Source organism: Callorhinchus milii, unplaced genomic scaffold (genome assembly GCF_018977255.1).
Source record: "Callorhinchus milii isolate IMCB2004 unplaced genomic scaffold, IMCB_Cmil_1.0 Scaffold24, whole genome shotgun sequence".
NCBI lineage: Eukaryota > Metazoa > Chordata > Chondrichthyes > Chimaeriformes > Callorhinchidae > Callorhinchus > Callorhinchus milii.
This window is the reverse complement of record NW_024704765.1, coordinates 5,690,301-5,711,924: the sequence shown is the minus strand read 5'-3', so window position 1 is coordinate 5,711,924 and position 21,624 is coordinate 5,690,301. Positions and strand designations below refer to the sequence as shown.

The 21,624-nt window shown below is 52.8% G+C and overlaps 1 protein-coding gene across 4 annotated transcripts in view; it reads right to left on the bottom strand.

Moving 5' to 3' along the window:
* Positions 1-1,014: 1,014 nt before the first annotated feature.
* LOC103187651 (ephrin type-B receptor 2) overlaps positions 1,015-21,624 on the bottom strand; it is a 36,668-nt gene continuing 16,058 nt past the window's right edge. The window contains exons 4-15 of one of the 4 annotated variants that reach the window (XM_007907239.2): positions 19,954-20,289; positions 15,419-15,543; positions 13,628-13,790; positions 12,887-12,995; positions 7,732-7,799; positions 4,979-5,101; positions 3,950-4,197; positions 3,298-3,513; positions 2,901-3,050; positions 1,683-1,876; positions 1,364-1,519; positions 1,015-1,123 (exon numbers count right to left, since the gene is read on the bottom strand). In XM_007907239.2, coding sequence (XP_007905430.1) covers positions 1,015-1,123; positions 1,364-1,519; positions 1,683-1,876; positions 2,901-3,050; positions 3,298-3,513; positions 3,950-4,197; positions 4,979-5,101; positions 7,732-7,799; positions 12,887-12,995; positions 13,628-13,790; positions 15,419-15,543; positions 19,954-20,289 — 1,997 coding nt within the window. The remainder of the gene's footprint in view (positions 1,124-1,363; positions 1,520-1,682; positions 1,877-2,900; positions 3,051-3,297; positions 3,514-3,949; positions 4,198-4,978; positions 5,102-7,731; positions 7,800-12,886; positions 12,996-13,627; positions 13,791-15,418; positions 15,544-19,953; positions 20,290-21,624) is intronic. The other 3 variants (XM_042343683.1, XM_007907240.2, XM_042343684.1) reach the window with 3 other exon arrangements.

Sequence of the window (21,624 nt, the reverse complement as noted above, 5' to 3'; positions counted from 1 at the left end):
TTGCGTGGGGTGGGGGTCACACAGTTGGACGTTACCCAGCGTGAGGGAGTGAGCTCTATAAATCCAAGTTGCTGTTGATATGTACAGGACGAGGGCAGCGTGGGGCTAAGGGCAGGAAGAAATCACTATCTTAAACTAATAATATAAACGTCGACTTGAGGGTCACAGCACCAATATTATGGGGGGGGGGGAGGAGGGGAGAGGGAGGGGGATTGGTGGGGGAAAAGGGGCCCATCTCAGGGAAAGTAAACCACAGCGTCCCCATCAGGAACTGACCCAAAAGTTCTGAAACACCAATAAAAAAAATCTTCTCATCGATCAGGAAGAGCTTACGGTTGTTGTTTGGGCCCAGAAGAGGAACACGAACAGTCACGGCCATCAGCAGGCCCTCGCCTCAGCCCGAGCGTTGAAGCTTCGATGGTGCAGGTAATATGGCAGTGAGCTTCCCCGGGGCAGGGACCTGCAGCGTTGGGAGATTGTTCGTTGCCCAGGTTATTTTTGTTTGCCTGAGTTGGGTTTATTATTGAAGAGGAGAGAGGGAGAGAGGGAGAAAGAGAGAGGGAGAGAGGGAGCGAGAGGAGCGGGGGCACACGGAGGTGGTTAAGTAACGATCGCAGCTCTTTCAGCCGCCTCCCTATCACCACACTCGGTACTTGGAAGATCCGTGGTTGGTTGTGCATCTCTGTTACACAGGAACATAGGAACAGGAGGAGGCCATTCAGCCCCTTGAGCCTGTTCATGGAGCCCTTCGGAATAAAGGGCTTTCCTGGCTATATATATATATATATATATAACTAATGTCAAACACCATTCCCATCTTCACTTCACGGCCTTGCTGAATTGTTCCCAGAAGGTCTTTCATTCTCTCCTGGAGGCTCAGTTGAAGAGTGTCCGTCTCGTGTGACTTCCTGAATATTTGTTTTTCGGGGGTGAGGATTGGGGGGGGGGGGGGGGAAGAGGGTGGGGGGGGGGGGGGCGCGGTGGGGGGACGTTTCAGAACCTGACCCCCAAAGGTCAAACCTCCACCGACTGAATTTGATTCATCTGTGCCCGCATCATTTGAATACTGTTCAAAATCTTCTTCTGATGCCCTGCCAAGGTCACCCCAACCTTCTGGATATCCCTGGGGAGCAAGACAAAGACACAGGGTAGGTAAGGTGGTGATGCCCCAACACATAAAGAGCACACAGACTACAGCAGGACATGTAGTCCGTGTAGTCAGGGCATTCAAACACACGGTCACTACACTTCACAGTAAAAATCCCGCGAAGCGCTTTGAGACATCCGAACGAGGTGATAACGCGGCAGCTCAAGTGCAAGGATTGTGATCTCAGCACCGGTGCGGCGGTCAGGCACAACTTACTCTGCCGTCATTTGAGAAACCAGGTCAAACGACGTGTAGCCCTCATTGGTGAAGTTCTCCTTGTACTGACCCATCTTAATGGCATCTAACCAGTCGTCCACTGTGCTGAAGGTAGAAAAGTCTGGGACTGTGCGATCCAGCAAAGGCAGAGTCACCCTGCAAGACAGAGGGAGACACACAGGGATGCAGAGAGCACAGGGCGCAGAGGGACACCACAGGCACGATGTGCCAGTCCCTGCGTGTGTGAGATGTTCGTGCTACACGACCAGGACTGTCAGCACTCAATGTGTTGCGTGATCTCCAGAGGACGGCAACTCACCCTGAGGTGGGGGGTGTCAGGGCCTTCAGGGTGTTTGGGTTCCTGATCATTTTATCCAGGGTGTTGACGATCTGACCAAACTTGGGCCGGTTGTTACGATCCTTTTGCCAACAGTCGAGCATGAGCTGGTGCAGGGCGGTGGGGCAGTCCATGGGGGGTGGCAGGCGATAGTCCTGTTCAATGGCATTGATCACCTGGAACAGGGTCAGGCACAGGAGGTTTAACGCAACACATCGAGAGGACGTCCGACTCCTGCTGACACAACCTTGTGATATCAGTGAAGCAGCCTGGCTCACTGAGTGCCCTCTCACCTCGCAGTCAGAGAGTGGTGGGTCCCAAACTCAGCGAGGGGGCACTCTGAGCTCACAGTCTAGGCTGAGACTCCAAAGCAGCCCTGGGGGTGGGGGGGGTTGGGGTGGGGAGAGAGCGCTGCATTGTGTGAGGTGCCGAGCCCCGTCTGCCTGTTCAGTTGGGCTGTAACGATCTCCGTTCACTTGGAATACGCAAAGCGGCTTCTCCCGGTGTCCGGAACACGCACGTGTCCCAGACGCGATGGGTCACTCGCTACATGAAGGCGCGTGGGACGTCGCTGGGTCCCAATGAGCTGCTGCGAGACACACACATTGCAGTGGATCCCGTCAAAAGCCCTGGAGACACGTCCTGCCGAGATGTGAAGGACGCCGAGTGGCCAATGCGATCGCACTGCAATCTGGTGCCGGAAGCCGGCAGTGCGTTTACTGGCCAGAGGGGGGCGACTGTGAGCTGGGAGTAGACAGACACCACCACAACATATAATAATAACAACAATAATAATAATAATAATCCTTGTATTTGGTATCCAAAGAGTATCCACATCAGACTTCCCGAGAGTTCCACAGGAAATGTCTGCAATGGAATGCGCACTCTCTCTCTCGCTCTCTCTCTCGCTCTCTCTCTCGCTCTCTCTCGCTCGCGCTCTCTGTGCCCCTGGAGGGACCATATCCTGATTACCTAATTCCGGACAGGATTAGGCGCAGTGTGTGGCCGCTAGTGTGAGTGGCCGGCGCTGGCGACAGGCAGACAAGGTACATCAGGCACTGAGCTCTGACGGCCTCTCCCGTAGGTGGGGGACTGGGGTGAAGAGAGGGCGACTCCTCCAGAGGATCCCAACACAACGGGCAAGAGCTTACACGTCACAAGGAGACGATTTAATAGCGTCAAAAAAGGTAAGGAACGTACGTCCTGGTTGGTCATGTCCCAGTACGGTCTCTCCCCATACGACATCACTTCCCACATGACTATACCATAGCTCCACACGTCACTGGCTGAGGTGAACTTCCTGTACTGAATGGCCTCTGGTGCCGTCCAGCGGATAGGAATCTTCCCACCCTGTAACAGAGGGAGAGAGAGAGACAACGGTCACCTTAACGCAGAGCGAGAGACGCTTGACACTTTGCATCCAGTGACAACAACAACAGACATGTATTTACACGGGGCCCTTTGACGTTTGACGCAGTGCAACAAGGGCCTGACCTGCACCCCAGCTGGTCTGATGGGACTGCGGGGAGCGGGGAGGGGGCCAGGCCTGAGCCACTGCACACAAACCCGCGTGGAGGACAGGCGACGGCTTTATTACCAAAGCACTTGTGTAGGTCGGATCCGAGGTATCGTCCTCCAGAAACCGGGACAGACCGAAGTCGGAGACCTTGCAGACCAGGTTACTGTTGACCAGGATGTTGCGGGCAGCGAGGTCTCTGTGCACGTAGTTCATGTCTGAAAGGTACTTCATCCCCGCGGCGATGCCTCGCAGCATCCCCACCAGCTGGATAACCGTGAACTGCCCGTCGTTTTGCTGACGAGAGAGAGAAAGAGAGAGAAGGGCGAACTTTTACACACTGAACGGTTCCCATTTGTGCCACTTCCTTCACATCGGGAGGACATCCCAAAGTGCAATAATAATAATAATAATAATAACAATAATAACAGCCCCGGGGTTTGACCCGGCGCCTGATCACGTCGTCGAGACGTCTCAAAGCGCTTCATGGGATACACTGTAAAGTGTAGTGACTGTGTGTTTTGTGGGCAAAACGCGGCAGCCAATTGCGCCCAGCGACGTCCCCACCAACAAGTCGTGGATTGAAGTGACCGAATCATTATCATTAATATTATTATGTATTGTCTTTCGGCGCTTTAAGACGTCTCGACGATGTGATGAGGCTCGTTCAGCTTCACCCAAAGCACATAACTGAGAGGGCAGTAACTAAAGCGGGCGACGGGATGTGTCTCACCCGCAGGAAGGAATCCAGCGATCCGTTCTCCATGAATTCTGTGACGATCATGACTGGCGTGTTCTTGGTGACCACTCCTTCCAGGTGGATGACATTGGGATGGTCAAACTGCCCCATGATACTGGCCTCGCTCAGGAAGTCTCGCCGCTGCTTCTCGGTGTAGCCGGATTTCAACGTCTTGATGGCCACGAAGATCTCCCTCTTCCCCGGGAGCTTCAGGTGGCCGCTGCACACCTCCCCAAACTCACCTGGGACAGGAAGCAAAGCAAAAAGGGCTGTTGTTTCTCTGACAGCCCACGTGGGCGACCTCTTCCTCTCTTACCCTCAGGGATGTTCTTCACAAGATCGGTTCAGATGAAGAAGGCCTTTCAGCCCATTTCATCCCATCCGCCGACAATACGCGGCCTACCGTAGGAACATAGGGAGGCCATTCAGCCCCCCCGAGCCTGTTCCGCCATTCTACTAGATCACGGCTGATCTGTACCTCAACTCCAATTACCCGCCTTTACTCCATATCCCTGGATACAGTGACCTCACAAATATCTATCCACCTCCGCCGTGAACATTTCAATTGATCCAAAACCCACAGCCTTTTGGGGGAGAGAGTTACAGATTTCCACTGCCCTTTGTGTCAAAATCTTCCCAACACAACATTCAGTTGTTTTTTAAGAGCAGTGGAGATGGAGTTCATGGTGGCTCTCGAGAGGGAAATAGATAGTGATACCAAGTCCTGGATGGACATCAGTGATTCCTGGGATCGAGGGTGGAGGCAGATAGATTCGTGCTGGGAGTAATTTACATTCCTCCGGATTTTGGCCACATGCCACGTCACCAAGATGGAGCTCAGAGATTAGAGGAAACCCAGCACTAGGCACTGTGAGGGAAGAGACACAATTTGAGAGATACAGTAAAGTAGGGAGAAGTAGGCTGGAACAGGCAGACAGAGAAAGATGGACAGACAGATAGATAGACGGACAGATGGACAGAGAGATAGATGGATGGACAGATAGCAGATGGACAGATAGATACCTGCACCAATAACCTGCTCTATCTTCACACTGGAAATCTCAATCTCTTTCGCAAATTCTCGCACGGCCTCATTGGGATCCTCGTAGGTGAACGGGTCAATGTAAATCTTCATTCCCGGCGCCACTGCAATGAGAAGCAACTTCATTCAGTGTTGTCACGAGCTGGTACAATGTGTGGCACACAGCCCCTCACACAACCCCTTACAGAGCCTCTCACATAGCCCCTCTGACACACACACACACACAACCCCTCACACAGCCCCTCACACAGCCCCTCATGGAACCTCTCACACAGCCCCTCACACACACACACACACAGCTCCTCTCACATACACAGCCCGTCACACAGCACTTTCTCTCGGGGCCGGGAGTCAATGTGAGGAGAGCGAACATTCGCCCCGGGATCTGATAATCGCTCCGAGACACACAAAATACACAGTCACTACACTTTACAGTACATCCTGCGAAGCGCTTTGAGACGTCTCAACGACGTGATAAGATGCTAGATCAAATGCAAGGATTATTATTATTATTATTATTATTAATATTATAACCCTGCGTGAAGGACATTATGTAAATGCAAGTTGTTGTTGTTGAAGCCCAATTGACTATTGAACCCTTTGCACTCACGCGATCAATGTGACATTTGGTGGTGGGGATGGGGGTGGGGGTCGGGGAACAGGGAAGGGGGGGTGGGGGTGGCGGGCCGGAGGGCGGAGTTCGCTGGGAGGGAAAACGAAAGAAAACGAAAGAGAGGAAAAGTAAGTGAAGCGGAAGCTCACACGGCCTGGCTCACCCGGCTTGAACTGCACCTTCTGCCGGCTGAGCGTGGAGCGACAATGCAGCTGCTCGAGAAGAGGTCCGTGGCTCAGCTCGTCCTGTCCACCTGCAACAAGGAGAGAGAGAGAGAGAGAGAGAGAGAGAGAGAGAGACGGGGAAAATGGGGAGAGAAAAAAAAACAACTAGAAAAACGTCCGCCGTTCATTCTCCCCCAAATCCTTCGCACGAGTGAATTAACCCGGAGTTGAGGGATGTAACCGTCTTAATAATGGAAGGGAACTTCGGAATAAGCAAGGTCGGGGCAGGGTGTGTGTGGTGATTCCCAACCCCCAGCTCGGGTCCAAATCCTGACTGTCCAACGCCTTGGGACTGTGCCGATTGTCGGATGAAAGGTTATAATACTTCTATGTTAATCCGAGGTCCCGTCCGGCTGTTCGGGAGGACGTTTAAAGTTTTCTTGCGGCTATTTGAAAAGAGAAGGAGTCTCTCCACTGCGCTGTCCTCACCAACAATCCCCCAAACTAAATGGATCATTTCACATCACAGCCTTTGGGGGATAAATCGCCAGCTGTACAGTAGGTGGTGCCATTAAACTTATTATAATAACAATGAATAATAATAATAATAATCCTTGCATTTGATACAGCGCCTTATCATTGAGACGTCTCAAAGCGCCTCACAGAATATACTGTAAAGTGAATTGTATGACATATGTTTATTATATCGCGTACTTTACAATGTAGTTATGGACTTCACAGATATTTAAAATATGTTGTAAAGTGGAGTTTTGCCCGTGCAGTATTTTAATAACCCCAAATGGCCCGAAATGTCACCACGTCTTAGCCAGATAGGATCTCTCTACGCTGGTCATTGTGAGGGGAAGAGGACTGGGTCCAGTGGTGTGTGCAGTGCCCACCTTCTATCACCAGAGGGAGGACTGTCTATACAGCTCATGGCTGTTTGGGACATCGCTGGGCACAAATGGGCTGCCACATTGGCCCACAAAATACACAGTCACTACACTGCCAGTGAAATCCCGACATCTCAGAGTTAAGGGAAACTGGCTAAAAATCTAGGGAACGTTGGCGCGCAAACCAAGAGGTGTAACGAGAATCAGAGGCTGTGAAAGTGGGGAACGCACAACAAGGGTTTGGGAAAACACAAAGAACCAAGAGGGTGACCTGGGGAGAGAGTGGAGGGGAGAACGAGGAAATGGGAGGACCTGCCAAGCAGACCTCCGCTGCTGGGTTTACATGAGAGGGTGATGGGGCGATTGCGGTAGAGGCGGGTGGGGGCAGGTGTAAAGGGAACAGTCGTTCGACATAGAGGTTGTCGCAACTTACACAGTGGACAAGCTGCCCGAAGCAGATGGGGTCCATCCCAGATAACGGAGGGAGGTGAAAGCCCAAAGACTGGGGCAACTCTGAGTGAAACCATTCATCAGTCTTTAACACCAGCCAACATTCGTGCACTATCACACTATCCTCCAGACATTTTTTCTCACTTCAGTTCCACCTGCACCCCCGCACAGCAACACTGGATCAGGTTCTGAGTGAAGGGCAAGGGCACTGATAGCCTTCCTTCAACTGACTGGTAACAGGCTCCAGTCTTTACCGTAATAATAATATTTGATACAGCGCCTTATCACGTCTTCGAGACGTCTCAAAGCGCTTCACAGGATACACCGTAAAGTCAATTGACCGTGTATTTTACGCGTGAAACGAGGCAGCCAATTGCTCACAGCAGCGTCCAACAAACAGTCGTGGATTGAGGGGTCAAATTATTATTATGATTAGTTTTTTTACGATGCCAAATGAACGCGCGCGCTGGAAACATTTGACGGAGCTGCCCTGTCCGTTAAGCAGTTTGATGAGCGTAGATCGATGGAGCAATCTGCCTCTGGCTCTGCCTGTCTGTGGGTGGAAGGCGACTGCTGTAATATTTAGCGCTGCGGGTTAATTCCCGCACACTCACCGTGACCGCTGGTGTAATGCTGCAACTTGTCTGTGTATTCAGAGTCCGCTCTTTCAAACCCTCGCCTTCTGAAAAGGGGAGCAAAGGAGATGACACATTCAGAGCATTCTTCAGCGCGCGGCAAGACACAGAGCAGCTTGTTTCACATCTAACATCAGTGCTGGTGACTCCTGTCAGAGTGCGTTAGTTGGGCCGTTTACTCAACACTGGGGGTGCATCAGCTTCCCCCCACAAAACAAAATCACTCAACAAGTTAAAGGGTTAAAGTGAGCCGTCAAACCCCTCACAATAGATCTGGTGAAACCCCCCCACCCCCACCCACCCCCTCCAAGAGGGTGTGATTTCTCCTCTTGCAACAAGCGCCACTCACCTCTGCCCACCCCACCCCCCCCCCACCCCCCCACCTCTCTCAGGTAACCTCAAATCATTGAAGCATAAAGTCTTACAGCAAAGAAGGAGGCCATTAAGCCCATCAAGCCTGTGCCAGCTCTTTGGAAGAGTCGCCCAATCAGTCCCCCACTCGCTCGCTCTTTCCCCAAATCCTCGCAATTCTTTTCCCTTTTCCGGTTGCTGTCTAATTCCCTTTTGAAAGTTGTTATTGAATCTGCTGCCACCAGCCTTTCAGGCCGGTTATTCCAAACCATAACAACGCTCTGCGTAAGAACCTCCCGTCTCTTTTGGTGATAGCCTTGCGGGATCTTGTAACTTTCGCCTGAGCAGCGGCCGCGGGTTTCAACGAAGACAGGATCTCCGACAACGCCACGGTCCCCCAGCTCCGCGCTGGACAGTCAGCCCGGGCTGTCAGCTCAAAGCCCCGTAACGTGGGGCCCGTGAACACACGAACGTCTGACTCAGAGGCGAGAGCGCGAGCGAATGAGCCAGGCTGACACCCCAGCGACTGAGCCAGGCTGACACCCCAGCGACTGAGCCAGGCTGACACCCCAGCGACTGAGCCAGGCTGACACCCAGCGACCTAGCCAGGCTGACACATAGCGACTGAGCCAGGCTGACACCCAGCGACTGAGCCAGGCTGACACACAGCGACTGAGCCAGGCTGACACACAGCGACTGAGCCAGGCTGACACCCAGCGACTGAGCCAGGCTGGCACACAGCAACTGAGCCAGGCTGACACCCAGTGACTGAGTCAGGCTGACACCCCAGCGACTGAGCCAGGCTGACACACAGAGACTGAGCCAGGCTGACACCCAGCGACTGAGCCAGGCTGACACCCAGCGACTGAGCCAGGCTGACACCCAGTGACTGAGCCAGGCTGACACCCCAGCGACTGAGCCAGGCTGACACCCAGGGACTGAGCCAGGCTGACACCCAGCGACTGAGCCAGGCTGACAAACAGACTGAGCCAGGCTGACACCCAGCGACTGAGCCAGGCTGACACCCAGCGACTGAGCCAGGCTGGCACACAGCGACTGAGCCAGGCTGACACCCAGCGACTGAGCCAGGCTGACACACAGCGACTGAGCCAGGCTGACTCCCAGCGACTTAGCCAGGTTGACACCCAGTGACTGAGCCAGGCTGACACACAGCGACTGAGCCAGGCTGACACACAGAGACTGAGCCAGGCTGACACACAGTGACTGAGCCAGGCTGGCACACAGTGACTGAGCCAGGCTGACACCCAGTGACTGAGCCAGGCTGAGACACACACAGCGACTGAGCCAGGCTGAGACACACACAGCGACTGAGCCAGGCTGAGACACACACAGCGACTGAACCAGGCTGAGACACACACAGCGACTGAGCCAGGCTGAGACACACACAGCGACTGAACCAGGCTGAGACACACACAGCGACTGAGCCAGGCTGAGACAAAGCTGGCGAAGCCAAATTAAACAGAAGCAAAACCATGTTTCATAATCTCTTTGTTCTGAATAAAATTCACAGATTCACAGTGGGTGGAGGAAGAACGAGGAAAGGAGGGATGTGGGGCTCCTGGCCTCGGGATAGAGTGCCGGCTGATGGCTGACAGGACAAAATGAGGGAACATATAAGATGAGGTTTTTGAGATAAGCTCCTGGCAACTTAAGTTTATATTGTTTATATATAATGTATTCAGGTGAGCCCCAGATGCTCTGTCCAACTGGTGCGTGTAGGTGTGTGTGTGTCTGTGTGTGTGTGAGTGCATGTGTGCATGTCTGTGTGTGCGTGAGTGTGTGTGTGTTTGGGTGTGTGTGTGTGTATCTGTGGACACATAGTGAGCTGAGCCTCCGGGATCTGAATGGCTCAGCACTACACTGGGGAGATGGAGAGCAAAGCCAAGCCATCGTCATGTTCTGGCAGATGGTTTCAGGCCGGTATCTTTGGGAAGGTGGGAACAAAGCATCGCTTAACTTGTGAGTCAGAGAAAGGCACAAGAGTGACATCGGAATCTCAGGAAACATGTTGTTCATAAAGAAACCTGGAGAAGATCCTGAAGAAGAAGCAGGGATGGAGGTGCTGAGGGATGGAGTGACTGAAGGAGGGAGGTGATGAGGGATAGAGGGTGTAATCTCCCCAGGGGCTGAGGTGCTGGGGCAACTTGCTCTCGTATAAGGTTCTCCAGAAGCTCCCGCTCAGCAACTCTTAACATACTCCAGGCTGTGCCATCAGAGGTCAGGACCTCAGTGCCGTCACCTGTCAAACACAGGCCAAGGGCAGAGAGCGAGTGAAACACAATCCAGGCCACGGAGGGGAGTTTTACTGTGAAGCTCAGCCTCCGGGTTTGTGATAAGATCTCACACAACAACTCAGTGCCCCCTTCGCAAGGATTTCCAGGAACTGGCTTCCTTAACCCCAGCAATAAGTTGCATTGTCAGCCCGAGAGCTCCTTGCATTTATATGGCGCCTTATCATGCCTTTGTGACGTCTCAAAGCGTTTCACAAGAGTATACCGTAAAGTGAATTGACTGTGTAGTTTGCGGGTGAAACGCGGCAGCCAATTGCGCACGGCAGCGTCCCCACAAACAGTCGTGGACTGAGTGACCAATTTTTACAAGAATTGAAGGGATTATTACCCCTGGAAAAGTGACCCGCCAACTGACTAACAACAGGGTTCCTACTCACTGCTGGGTAAACAGAGGCGTGTGTGTGGAGTAAGGAAATGGGAGGAAGGGGGCTAAGCATTATACAGTGGATGTCTCATGGCCTCCAACATAGAACCTGGGTCCACCTGCGGGAATCAGCTGTTGGTTTAACACAGTGTGTTGACTGAGTGTTGGTTGGTGACAATGACAAGGGAGAGGCTGTGGATAGAGTAGAGTTGGGGAGCTGGGAATTTAGACCTGGGAGCCTGGAAGGATGGACCTTGAAGCTGGAAGCTTGAACCTTGTTGGAACTGGAAGCCTTGGTCTTGGAGCTGGGAGCCTGGGCAGAAGATGGGTGATCTGTGGGAGTTAGCGTTAGGTAGAAAGGAGATAGTTAGATCCTTGTAGTCACACGGGGATGTCTGAAGGGGAGGAGTGTGGGATTCGGGGAAGGTTAACACCAATAAAGGAACAGGGGGCGGGTGGTGGGGGGGGGAGTTTAAGGCACAACGGTTCCGTGCTTGGTGATGTGAACTCAAATGGAAAAGTCTGTTCAAATCAAGTCAGGTCTCCTCAAAGCTACATATCACAAGACATTTCTTATTGGGGGTAAGAAATGACAGTGTGTGGTGCTGTGTCAGGCAGCTGCACATGGAAATATAATAATAATAATCCTTGCATTTGATATTTGAATAGTAATGTTCCCCCCCCACCTCCCCCCCACCAACCGCCGGCTGAATACACACACACACACACACACGTGCAGACTGAGCAGCTACACACACACACACACAGGCCGAGCTGCACCGAGGCGGAAATACAACAGCCCCCAGCGCGGAGGAGGGGGAGGGGGAGAGGACTACATGCAGTCGAGCACAAAGCGGTCGGTTCACTGGGGGCTGTAAGCAGCTCCAGTAAGAGATGGTCACACAGACACAGAGAGACACAGAGAGACCGACACACACGCACACACACAGACACAGAGAGAGACACACACAGACACAGAGAAACACAGACACAGAGAGACACAGAGAGAGACCGACACACATACACAGACACAGAGAGAGACAGACACACACACACAGAGACACAGACACAGAGAGACAGACACACGCAGACAGACACAGATACAGAGAGACAGACAGACACACACACACAGACACAGAGAGACAGACACACACACACAGACACTGACACAGAGAGACACCGACACACAGATACACACAGATAATAATATAATAATAATCCTTGCATTTGATATAACGCTTTTCAGGTCTTCTCGACGTCTCAAAGCGCTTCACAGGATATACTGTAAAGTGAATTGATTGTATGTTTGTGGGTGAAACGCAGCAGCCAATTGCGCACAGCAATGTCCCACAAATAGTCGTGGATTGAAAGTGACCAATTTATTATTGTTCTGTTTTGGAGGATTATTATTAGGCTCTGTGTGGAGTGAGGAAACTTGCCCAAGGTTTCGCCCTCTGCCTGGAACTGAACTCAGGTCTCTCACTTGCAAAGCGAGTGCTCTAACCACTGAGCTACAGGACTCCACAAATACACAGACACACAGACACAGAGAGACACAGACACAGAAACACACACACACACACAGACACAGAGAGAGACACACACACAGAAACACGCACACACACACACACAGACAGACACAGAGACTGTAGTTACATTGGCACTCGGAGACTGAGTACTATTACAGTCACAGAGACACAGACACAGAGTCACACAGACACAGAGACATACGCACACTGTACAGTTACCGAGAGACTGCACCGTTACAGTCAGAGAGACAGAGAATGTACAAGTACAGACGGAGAGACACCGAGACTTTAGTTACAGACAGGAGACAGACCCTGTACAGGTGAGGGCATGGAGACAGAGACTGTACAGTTACAGAGACACGGAGACAGAGTCTCTGTACAGCTCTAGACGATGTCAGGCAAGTGTCAAACAGCCTCTTTGGTCGTGTTGCTGTGGCTGACGCGCTGCTGTGACACAAGAGGCTGAGAGGGAAGAGGCAGTTTACTGTCCACAGGAAGAAATGCACAGGGTTCACACAGAGAGAATGGACACACATCAGTCGGTCAGTCAGTCAGAGCTCAGACCCCGAGACCGTTACCTATTGCAGACGATGATGATGACCACGACAGCGATGATGAAGACGAGGCCTGCAGCGGCTGATCCGATGATGAGAGGCAGCTTCTCCTGGATGCTGGTCTGGTATTCGGCTGTAACAACAGCAAAGAGTCATCAGAGAACCCGACCGACCGCTGGAAAGTCATCAACCTTTTACAGCTATTGCGTCAGCCCGGCTCGGTCGCTGCCTCTCGCCTCCGAGGCAGAGGAGATTGTGGGTTCAATTCCCCAACGTCGGGACTTTGAACTCACGTAAGTCGAGGCAGACACCTCAGCGCTGGGGGTGTTACTGCTTTGTGACCAGTGCCATCCTTCAGCTGAGACGTTAAACCTATCTGTTCAGGTGGATGTGAAGGAGCCCTTCAGACACGAGGAGTTTCTCCCCGTTTCCTTTTCAATAATAATATCAAAAATAATCCTGGCATTTGGCCCAGCGCCTCATCACACCTCAAAGCGCGTCACAGAATAGACTGTAAAGCGAATGGACTGTGTATTTGTGGGCGAAACGCGGCAGCCAATTGCGCACAGCAGCGAGTGTCCCCACAAACAGTTGTGGAAAAATCGGCTCATTTGATCTTGGGCCAAACTCCCTTCTCTCTCCGACCAGCCCGTGGGATGGTTGACGTCCACCCTGAACAGGGAGACAGGGAGCTGAAGGACGGCACCAGTGAGCGCATCGCATGGGAGACTCAACCGAAAGGGTTTCGACGGCAGACGTACACACCTTCAGTCATGGTCTGGAAATACATCTTCCCGCTGTAACGTCCGAAACCAGCCACGGTGCGAGCTCGCACTCGGAAAACATAGATGGTTCCTGCGCGGAGGTGGTGGATGGTGGCTGTGTTAGTCTGGATCTTCACTGTGGTCGAGTTGTACTCCGATTGGTCCTGCACACAGAGAGAGAGAGAGGGGGAGAGACAGAGAGGGAGAGACAGAGAGGGAGAGGGAGAGAGGGAGAGACAGAGAGGGAAAGAGGGAGAGACAGACAGAGAGAGAACCATTTAGTTTATTGTGCGTATGGAATTGGTTACTTCCGGGGATTTGATGCTGTTGGGGACCTGGCCTTTCACCTGCCCGTGTGCACTCACACACACAAACACACTCACTGTGTGAATGTGTGTTGGTGCGTGAGTGTGTGTTGGTGTGTGAATGTGTGTTGGTGTGTGAGTGCGTGTTGGTGAGTGAGTGCGTGTTGGTGAGTGAGTATGTGTTGGTGTCAGTGAGTGTGTGTTGGTGACAGTGAGTGTGTGTTGGTGACAGTGAGTGTGTGTTGGTGACAGTGAGTGTGTGTTGGTGACAGTGAGTGTGTGTTGGTGAGTGAGTGTCTGGTGGTGCGTGTGAGTGTGTGTTGGTGAGTGAATGTGTGTTGGTGAGTGAGTGTGTGTTGGTGAGTGAGCGCGTGTTGGTGAGTGAGTGTCTGGTGGTGCGTGTGAGTGTGTGTTGGTGAGTGAGTGTGTGTTGGTGACGGTGAATGTGTGTTGGTGACAGTGAGTGTGTGTTGGTGACAGTGAGCGCGTGTTGGTGACAGTGAGTGTCTGGTGGTGCGTGTGAGTGTGTGTTGGTGAGTGAGTGTGTGTTGGTGAGTGAGTGTGTGTTGGTGTGTGAGTGTGGGCGAGTGTTGTCAAGCTGGTGTTGTATTCGAGTGTGCATACACAGCATTTGGACAGGGAGCAGTGGGCAGGAAGCTGAGGGACGGGACGTGTGTAGTGGGACGCATTTACTCCGGAATTCACTAAATCACTGGATTCTCAGAGAAAATTACTTTTCGCCTCTTAATCAGACGAGCAGCTGAGCTTTAATGGCTTCAGGTGCATTACATCTCTGTTGGCAGATCTGCCATCACATAATCCCCTTCATGTAGGTCACAACCTATTTTTCCTCGGCTTCGGCTGCTTCCAATAGGACTCGGCTCTGGGACTGTCTAACACAAGAGGCATCAGCTACACCGTGACACAACGGGCAGCGAGTGCACACACCGGAGGGGGTAGACCTGAACAGGCAGTCGGGACCTCAGTTTAACGCCCCTTCTCTGAAGGACGGCACCTCCGACAATGCAGCTCTCTGCCCCCCCCCCCAGCGCCGCACTGGTCAAGTAGACTATGTGACCTCCAAGTCCTGACGCGGGGCTGGAACTCACGATCTTCGGGGTGTAATTAATAACAATAATCATAATAATTATTATTATTTACACTTGCGATTTAAAGAGCAGCTCATCACGTCGTTGAGACGTCTCAAGGCGCTTCACAGGATACACTGTAGAGCGAATTGTCTGTGTATTTTGTGGCTAAATATGCAGTCGATTCACATGTAAATCACAAGTAAAAGGGAGGAGTTTACAGCTGCCCTTAATTAAGTCATAAGAACACAAGGGCATAAGAATTTGCTGGCGAAAGAAGACCAAGGTCCATCTAGTTCATCTTCCACCATCCTGGCAGTCGCTTGACATGTCGTGGCCCCAATAAATAAACAGACGGTTGTAAAGAACTCTCTTGTTTCTCTGTGTCGGGTTTCCTACCTTCTCATAGTGCTGTAGCTCATAGTCCAGGATGATGCCGTTGGGCTGGTCGGGCTGGGACCAGGACAGGGTGATGCTCTCCACAGTGCGACTGACTTGGTGCATGATGGACACAGCGGAGGGAGCTGTAACAGGAACAGACGCAACAATCAGCAAAGTGCCACAACCCCAGCCACAGCCCCCCACCCCACTCTCCCCCCTTTCTCCCCACCCTCCCTCAAAGCCTGTAGAATACACTGTCAGGCAGTCGCCCACTTACCCGGTGACAATCCCCGGGCCACGCTGTGCGTCCGGCGATGCCAGAAACGGCAAGAACATCTCGCTGCCAAGATTTTACACAACTGTTGATCCTTTGTTTTTACTGACAACTCACACACAGCCTGGCCTGGATTACAGACCATTAAACAGACACAATTTAGTGCCTTTAAACACTGGGGAACGTGTGTCGAAACATGGCAGCTGTACCTGCCCAGGATTCAGTGGGGGGGAGAGAGAGAGAGGCGCGAGCTCCAGTCAGACTCAAACCCTGAGCCGACTCCAGTTTACGCAGGAGAATTGATTCAGCGGCAAAGCTGATACACACGGGATTAGTTCCCAGTGAAACGCTGGCACTAATAAACCTCCCGGCACTGGTTCTGTCAGCGAGAGGGCAGGTCACAGCCACGCGGACTGACTCACATCAACTGCCTCAGCCGCGTTTGGCAATCTGACCCCACACGGATCCAATTCCGAGCTGGGATTAAGCTGCCGGTTCTCCGGGCAGTCGCTCAATTAGCTGCTGGGTCCAGTTTGATCTCTGCCCCCAAAATCTGCTCTGCTCAGTGCTGCCCGGCTGGGGAACACCACACACACCACTCTGCCCCTCACCTGCGTCTACGCACAAACCCATCCCCGTATCCACACACACGCACACATGCGCACACGCACACAGGTGCACACACACACACACACAGAAAGACACACACACACATACTCCCCAAGCTACTCACGCCCATATCGGATCGCAATGAGTTCACTCACAATAATAATCATTCTTGTATCGGATTCACTGCAGTGTCTCATCACATCAAAACATTTCGAAATGCCCCACAGGATTTACTGTCCAGTGTAGTGACTGTACTTGTAAGCAAACACGGCAACTCATTGGTGCACAACATTGTCCCACAAACTGCTATGGAGTGAATGACCAATATTATTGGGTGGGGCGGAGTGGGGTTGGGTGGGGGGGGGGGGGGGCAGAGGGGTAGGAGGAGAGGGGGAGGGGAGGGGAGGGGGGGAGGCAGCAAAACAAAATCTTTACCTTTGTGGGTTTTGCTCGAGTGGTGTCCAGCATCTGGTCAGGTGGGGGAGGGGCGGGACAACGAACAGGGAAGAGAAAACAAAACCAAAACTGAGTGGGATGAACAATGGTATCACAGCACGCACACGCACACACACACACACTACGTGTGCACACGCACACACGTGTGCACACGCACACACACATACGTGTACGCACGCACATGCACGCACGCACACAGGATGGCACAAAGACTAGGACAATGTAGGCAAGTCCACGGCAACAACAACCACAAATTTCATTGATAAATCGCGCCTGTCACATCGGGAGGACGTCCCAAGGCGCTGGACAGTGAAGGGTTTGCACCCGAGCTGGGGGTTGGAATCAAGAGGGGGGGGGGGGGGAAGGCACGGTCAAAGAGGCCTTGATGGAGGCCAGGGGGGGGGGGCGAGGCGGGGAGGCTCTGGGATGGAGTTCCAGAGGGTGGGGTTTGCGGGGGTACAGATGGGACACTTACACAGACCACAGGCGTGAGCGTGCATTAAAAACTATTTCCTTCCCAGAGCCGAGTTACAGGAAGCTTGGAGCTGGCTTTCCTCAGGAGATCACGAATGGTTTTGGAAACAGAATGCGAGGTAGAAACCTTACATTTCTAAGACAGCTGGTTAATACACATGTCATAAATCTGAAACCCGTGGTAGCTTCGGCGTTGAAAAGCCATCCCTCATGTTAATCCCGTAACATTCAGCAATCCACTGAAACCTGAGGCCGGTCGGGATCCAGGTTCCCAAGTGGAGCTGGACAGACCTGCCGAGAGGGGAGTGTGGCAGCCCCTGATGTGAGCTTCTCCGGTCAATGCTCTCGCCAGCGCCACAGGGACACAGCCCTCGCCAACCACCAGCCCGTTGGTTACACTGACAGAGAAAAACCTCTTGCAGCGACCAGAATTGGGCTTGTTATTAGCGAAACCTTCGCAAGATGGCAAGATACCTTGGGATGAGGAAGACCCTTCGGCCCATCTGATCTCATCAACTCCAGAACTTCCAGCCCTACCCGTCTCCTCTCACAGCCACAGTCATTGATTACCCTCTGGTTAAAGAAAAGCTCCTTGATGTCTGTCCTGAAATTGCCCTAAACCTATAAATAGAACCTCGTTGAACTCCCTCCTAAACTACTGATCTGGGTTTACTATTTTAATCCCATTTTAAAATGTTAGGGACACCCATTCGTCATGAAGCGTAGTGACTGTGTATTTTGTAGGCAAACGCAGCAGCAGACAGACACACACACAGACACACACACTGACAGACAAGACACACGGACCTGAAGTGAGCCACCAATGTTATCCTGCAGATTTGCCCCAAATCCTGGAGGCTCTGATAACTCTTTGTGACTAGAGTTTGTGGTGGGGTGAGGGAGGGAGGGATGGCTGGAAGTTTGTCTGCCAACCGCACTGCTGGGTGAGGACAGGTTCAATCAGCAGCTTGTTCACTAACTGCTGCCTGTGTTTGGGTTGGGTCTGGAGTCCGACAGTGATTTCAAGTGATTCTGGGATCACGCTGACCGCCAGCTGTCACTCCCTGACCTGTCCTTAAAGAGTGACTGAGCGAGTGACTGAGTGAGAGCGAGGGGTGAGGAGAGAGCCAGACAGGCAGCGCTGACTCTGGCACAGATCAAAGCCTCGGGATCCCACTCTGGTCTGGAGGGAATTCTCGGATTTTAATCAGTGGTCGGTGTTTTTTTTTTAAAAAAAAGCACTTTGTTCCTGAGGTCTGTGGCTTATGAGGTCTGCGCTGGTCTGTGGCAGAGCGCGCGTGTGTGTGATCGTTCATTCATTTCATGGCTGTTTGTGAGACGGGACGATGCTCCGTGTCAAATGCCGACACCATACAGTCACTACACTTTACAGCAGATCCCGCAAAGCGCTTTGAGATGTCCTCCCACCTTGAAACCCGATGTTTCGAATGCAAGGATCAGTGTTTCACCCACAAAGTACGCAGTCAATTCACTTTACAGTGCATTTTGTGAAGAGCTTTGAGACGTCTCGAAGGGGTTGATATGTCAAATGCAAAGATTGTTGTTATTATTATTATTATTATGATTATTCACGATGGTTTGACTCGCTGTCGGAGCTCAGTGAGTCAGGAGATGGTGGTCGAGGCCGGTTTCACAGCCGGGGACGAGGGCTGCAGTTTACATTAAGCCTCCGCTCGCTCGCTCCCTCGCTCGCAGGAAGCCGGATTGTCTGTTCAGTGTCCCTCGGGTCCACTGAGCCTGATACGATCAGACAGATGGACTCAATCAAAGGCACTGCTGGAATCTCTAGCCCAGGAGATGCCGTGTGGCTGGGGCCGAGCTGAGCTGAGCTGTGAGCTCTGCCGGGTTAGACTGTCTGTCGGCATTTCGCCCAATCGCACACGGCTTAACCGTTCGGTCAGGTTGCGATTCTAATTCTCGACTCTCTCTCGTGATCGGAAGAGTCACTGCAGTAAAACCTCACGTCAGCCGTGTCAGTCAGGACCCGACACTTAACATTCCCGGGTTCTGGGCCGCTGCCCTGTGCGAAGGGCGCTCTGTACTCTCAGGTTCTTGTCGTTGTTGTTCTTGTCCTAATACGATTTACGCAAAGTATGAGTAACGTCAAACGTGCAAAGAAGATAAACTCTTGAGCGGGGTTTGGGCAGAGGTGCGGTTTAGGCCATTTTACCATTGATACACATCAGACTCCTGACAGTTATACTGAACAACAAAAAAACCTGCACAATCACATCCTCCATGTCCCCAGGGAGAGAGAGGCAGCCGCGTGTGTGTGTGTGTACATATGTGTACGTGTGTGTGTACGTGTGTGTGTACGTGTGCGTGTGTGTACGTGTGCGTGTGTGTACGTGTGTGTACAGCCTCTGACATGCTACCCATGTGAGGGTGATCTTTCTAAATGCAAGTTGTTGTTTGAGGGACGTAGTAGTGAGCAGCACAGTGTGTGAGTGTGTGAGGGACGCAGTAGTGAGCGCCACACAGTGTGTGAGTGTGTGAGGGACGCAGTAGTGAGCGGTTCACAGTGTGTGAGTGTGTGAGGGACGCAGTAGTGAGCGGTTCACAGTATGTGAGTGTGTGAGGGACGCAATAGTGAGCGGTACACAGTGTGTGAGGGACGCAATAGTGAGCGGTACACAGTGTGAGTGTGTGAGGGACGCAGTAGTGAGTGGTACACAGTGTGTGAGTGTGTGAGGGACGCAGTAGTGAGCGGCACACTTACCGGCCTGGTTGGTAGTGATGTTGACAGAGGAGTACTGGGGGGAGTAGGGGCTCTGGTCGGAGACGCCATTGACAGCCTGGATCTCGAAGGTGTAGCGAGTGTGAGCGAGAAGGTCACTGATGTACACGTGGGGCTCGGCCAGACCCAACTGCCGCGGCACAAACTGCACGTTGTCCCCACAGCGAGTGCAGCCCCTCCTCCCGGCTGTGCAGCTCTTACAGATCACGTTGTACACCACGTCCTCCCGTCCCCCCGTCTCCCGCGGTGACATCCACTCCAGGCTCAGAGACGTCTCGTTCACGCTCGAGATCACGTTGCGGGGAGAGGATGGTGTGGCTGCACGGACACAGGCAGAGGAGGGGTTAATGGCATGGACCTCAGTCAGGACTAGTCAGCCTGGCACAGGGGCACGTGTGGCACTGAAACAGGCAGTGGGGTCTAGTAGGGGGCAGTGGGGTCTAGTGGGGTGCAGTGGTGTCTAGTGGGGGGCAGTGGTCTAGTGGCGTCCAATGGGGGCCAGTGGGGGCCAGTGGGGGGGCAGTGGGGTCTAGTGGGGGGTAGTGGTCTAGTGGGGTCTAATGGGGGCCAGTGGGGTCCAGTGGAGTCTAGTGAGGGGCAGTGGGTTCCAGTGGGGTCCAGTCTGAGCTGTTGAGCTGCAGTTGTGAGATCCTCACTCTATCAGGTTTACAATGGACACTGCTGGCTCTGCCATGTGCCAGCCTCTGCTGCAGGCCGGCCTCTGTGCCCGGCCCACCCTGCGCCCCCACCCCAGCGTGGCGGTCTTGGCCCGGGCTAGCTCAGCCCCAGCCGGTGACGGGGTAGCACTGAGCGAAGAGGGGGAGGGGGAGGGGGAGGAAGGAGAGAGAGGGGGAAGGAGGGGAGGTGGGGAAGGAGGGTAGCAGTCTCGCTGGGAGTGGCTGGGGTTGGGGGAGAGAGCTGCTGGTTCCCGATGCCTGAGCCATCCTGCGGAGGGCAGTGTTGCTCAGTCACTGCAGACCTGCTCCCCACAACGAGAGCCAAACCCCCGCCTCCAGGGGTGGGGGGAGGTAGGGGGGACATTGATCAAGTCCGTTATTAACAGCATGTTTATGGTTTGTTTGGTTTCCCCCATTGTAAGTCTCTGGGACCATGTCCCTTTGTAACTCAACTGATCTGAGAAACAAGACGACAAAGCTGGTGTGTTAATTACACCGGCTTTATTACTCTGGTTTACGATCACTATCTTCAGAGGGTTTAGCAACGCTCCATCCTGGTGGGTCTCTTTTGGACTGTATTGTTTGCCAACAAGATGAATGAGCAGAGTTTGTGGATGTTGGGCGTGAGCCCAGCAGGGCAGGTGTCGGGCAGCCCGGCTCAGTCGGGAGCACTCCTGACTCGGGAGTCAGAAGATTGTGGGTTCGAGCTCCCACGGGGGGACATGGAACACCCCCCCCCCCCCCCCCGCACCCTAAAACCTCTCCAGCGCTGTGCTAGGGGAATGCTGCGTTGTCAAGAGATGTCAAAATACTTTGCGCGCAAAATATACAGTCAATTCGCCTGACAGTATATTCTGTGAAGCCCTTTGAGACGTCCTCCTGATGTGAAATGTCCTCCATAACTTTACATAAGTCATACATGATATCCATAACTCATACTTTGCATAAATCACATTAAATGGTTAGAGCACTCGCT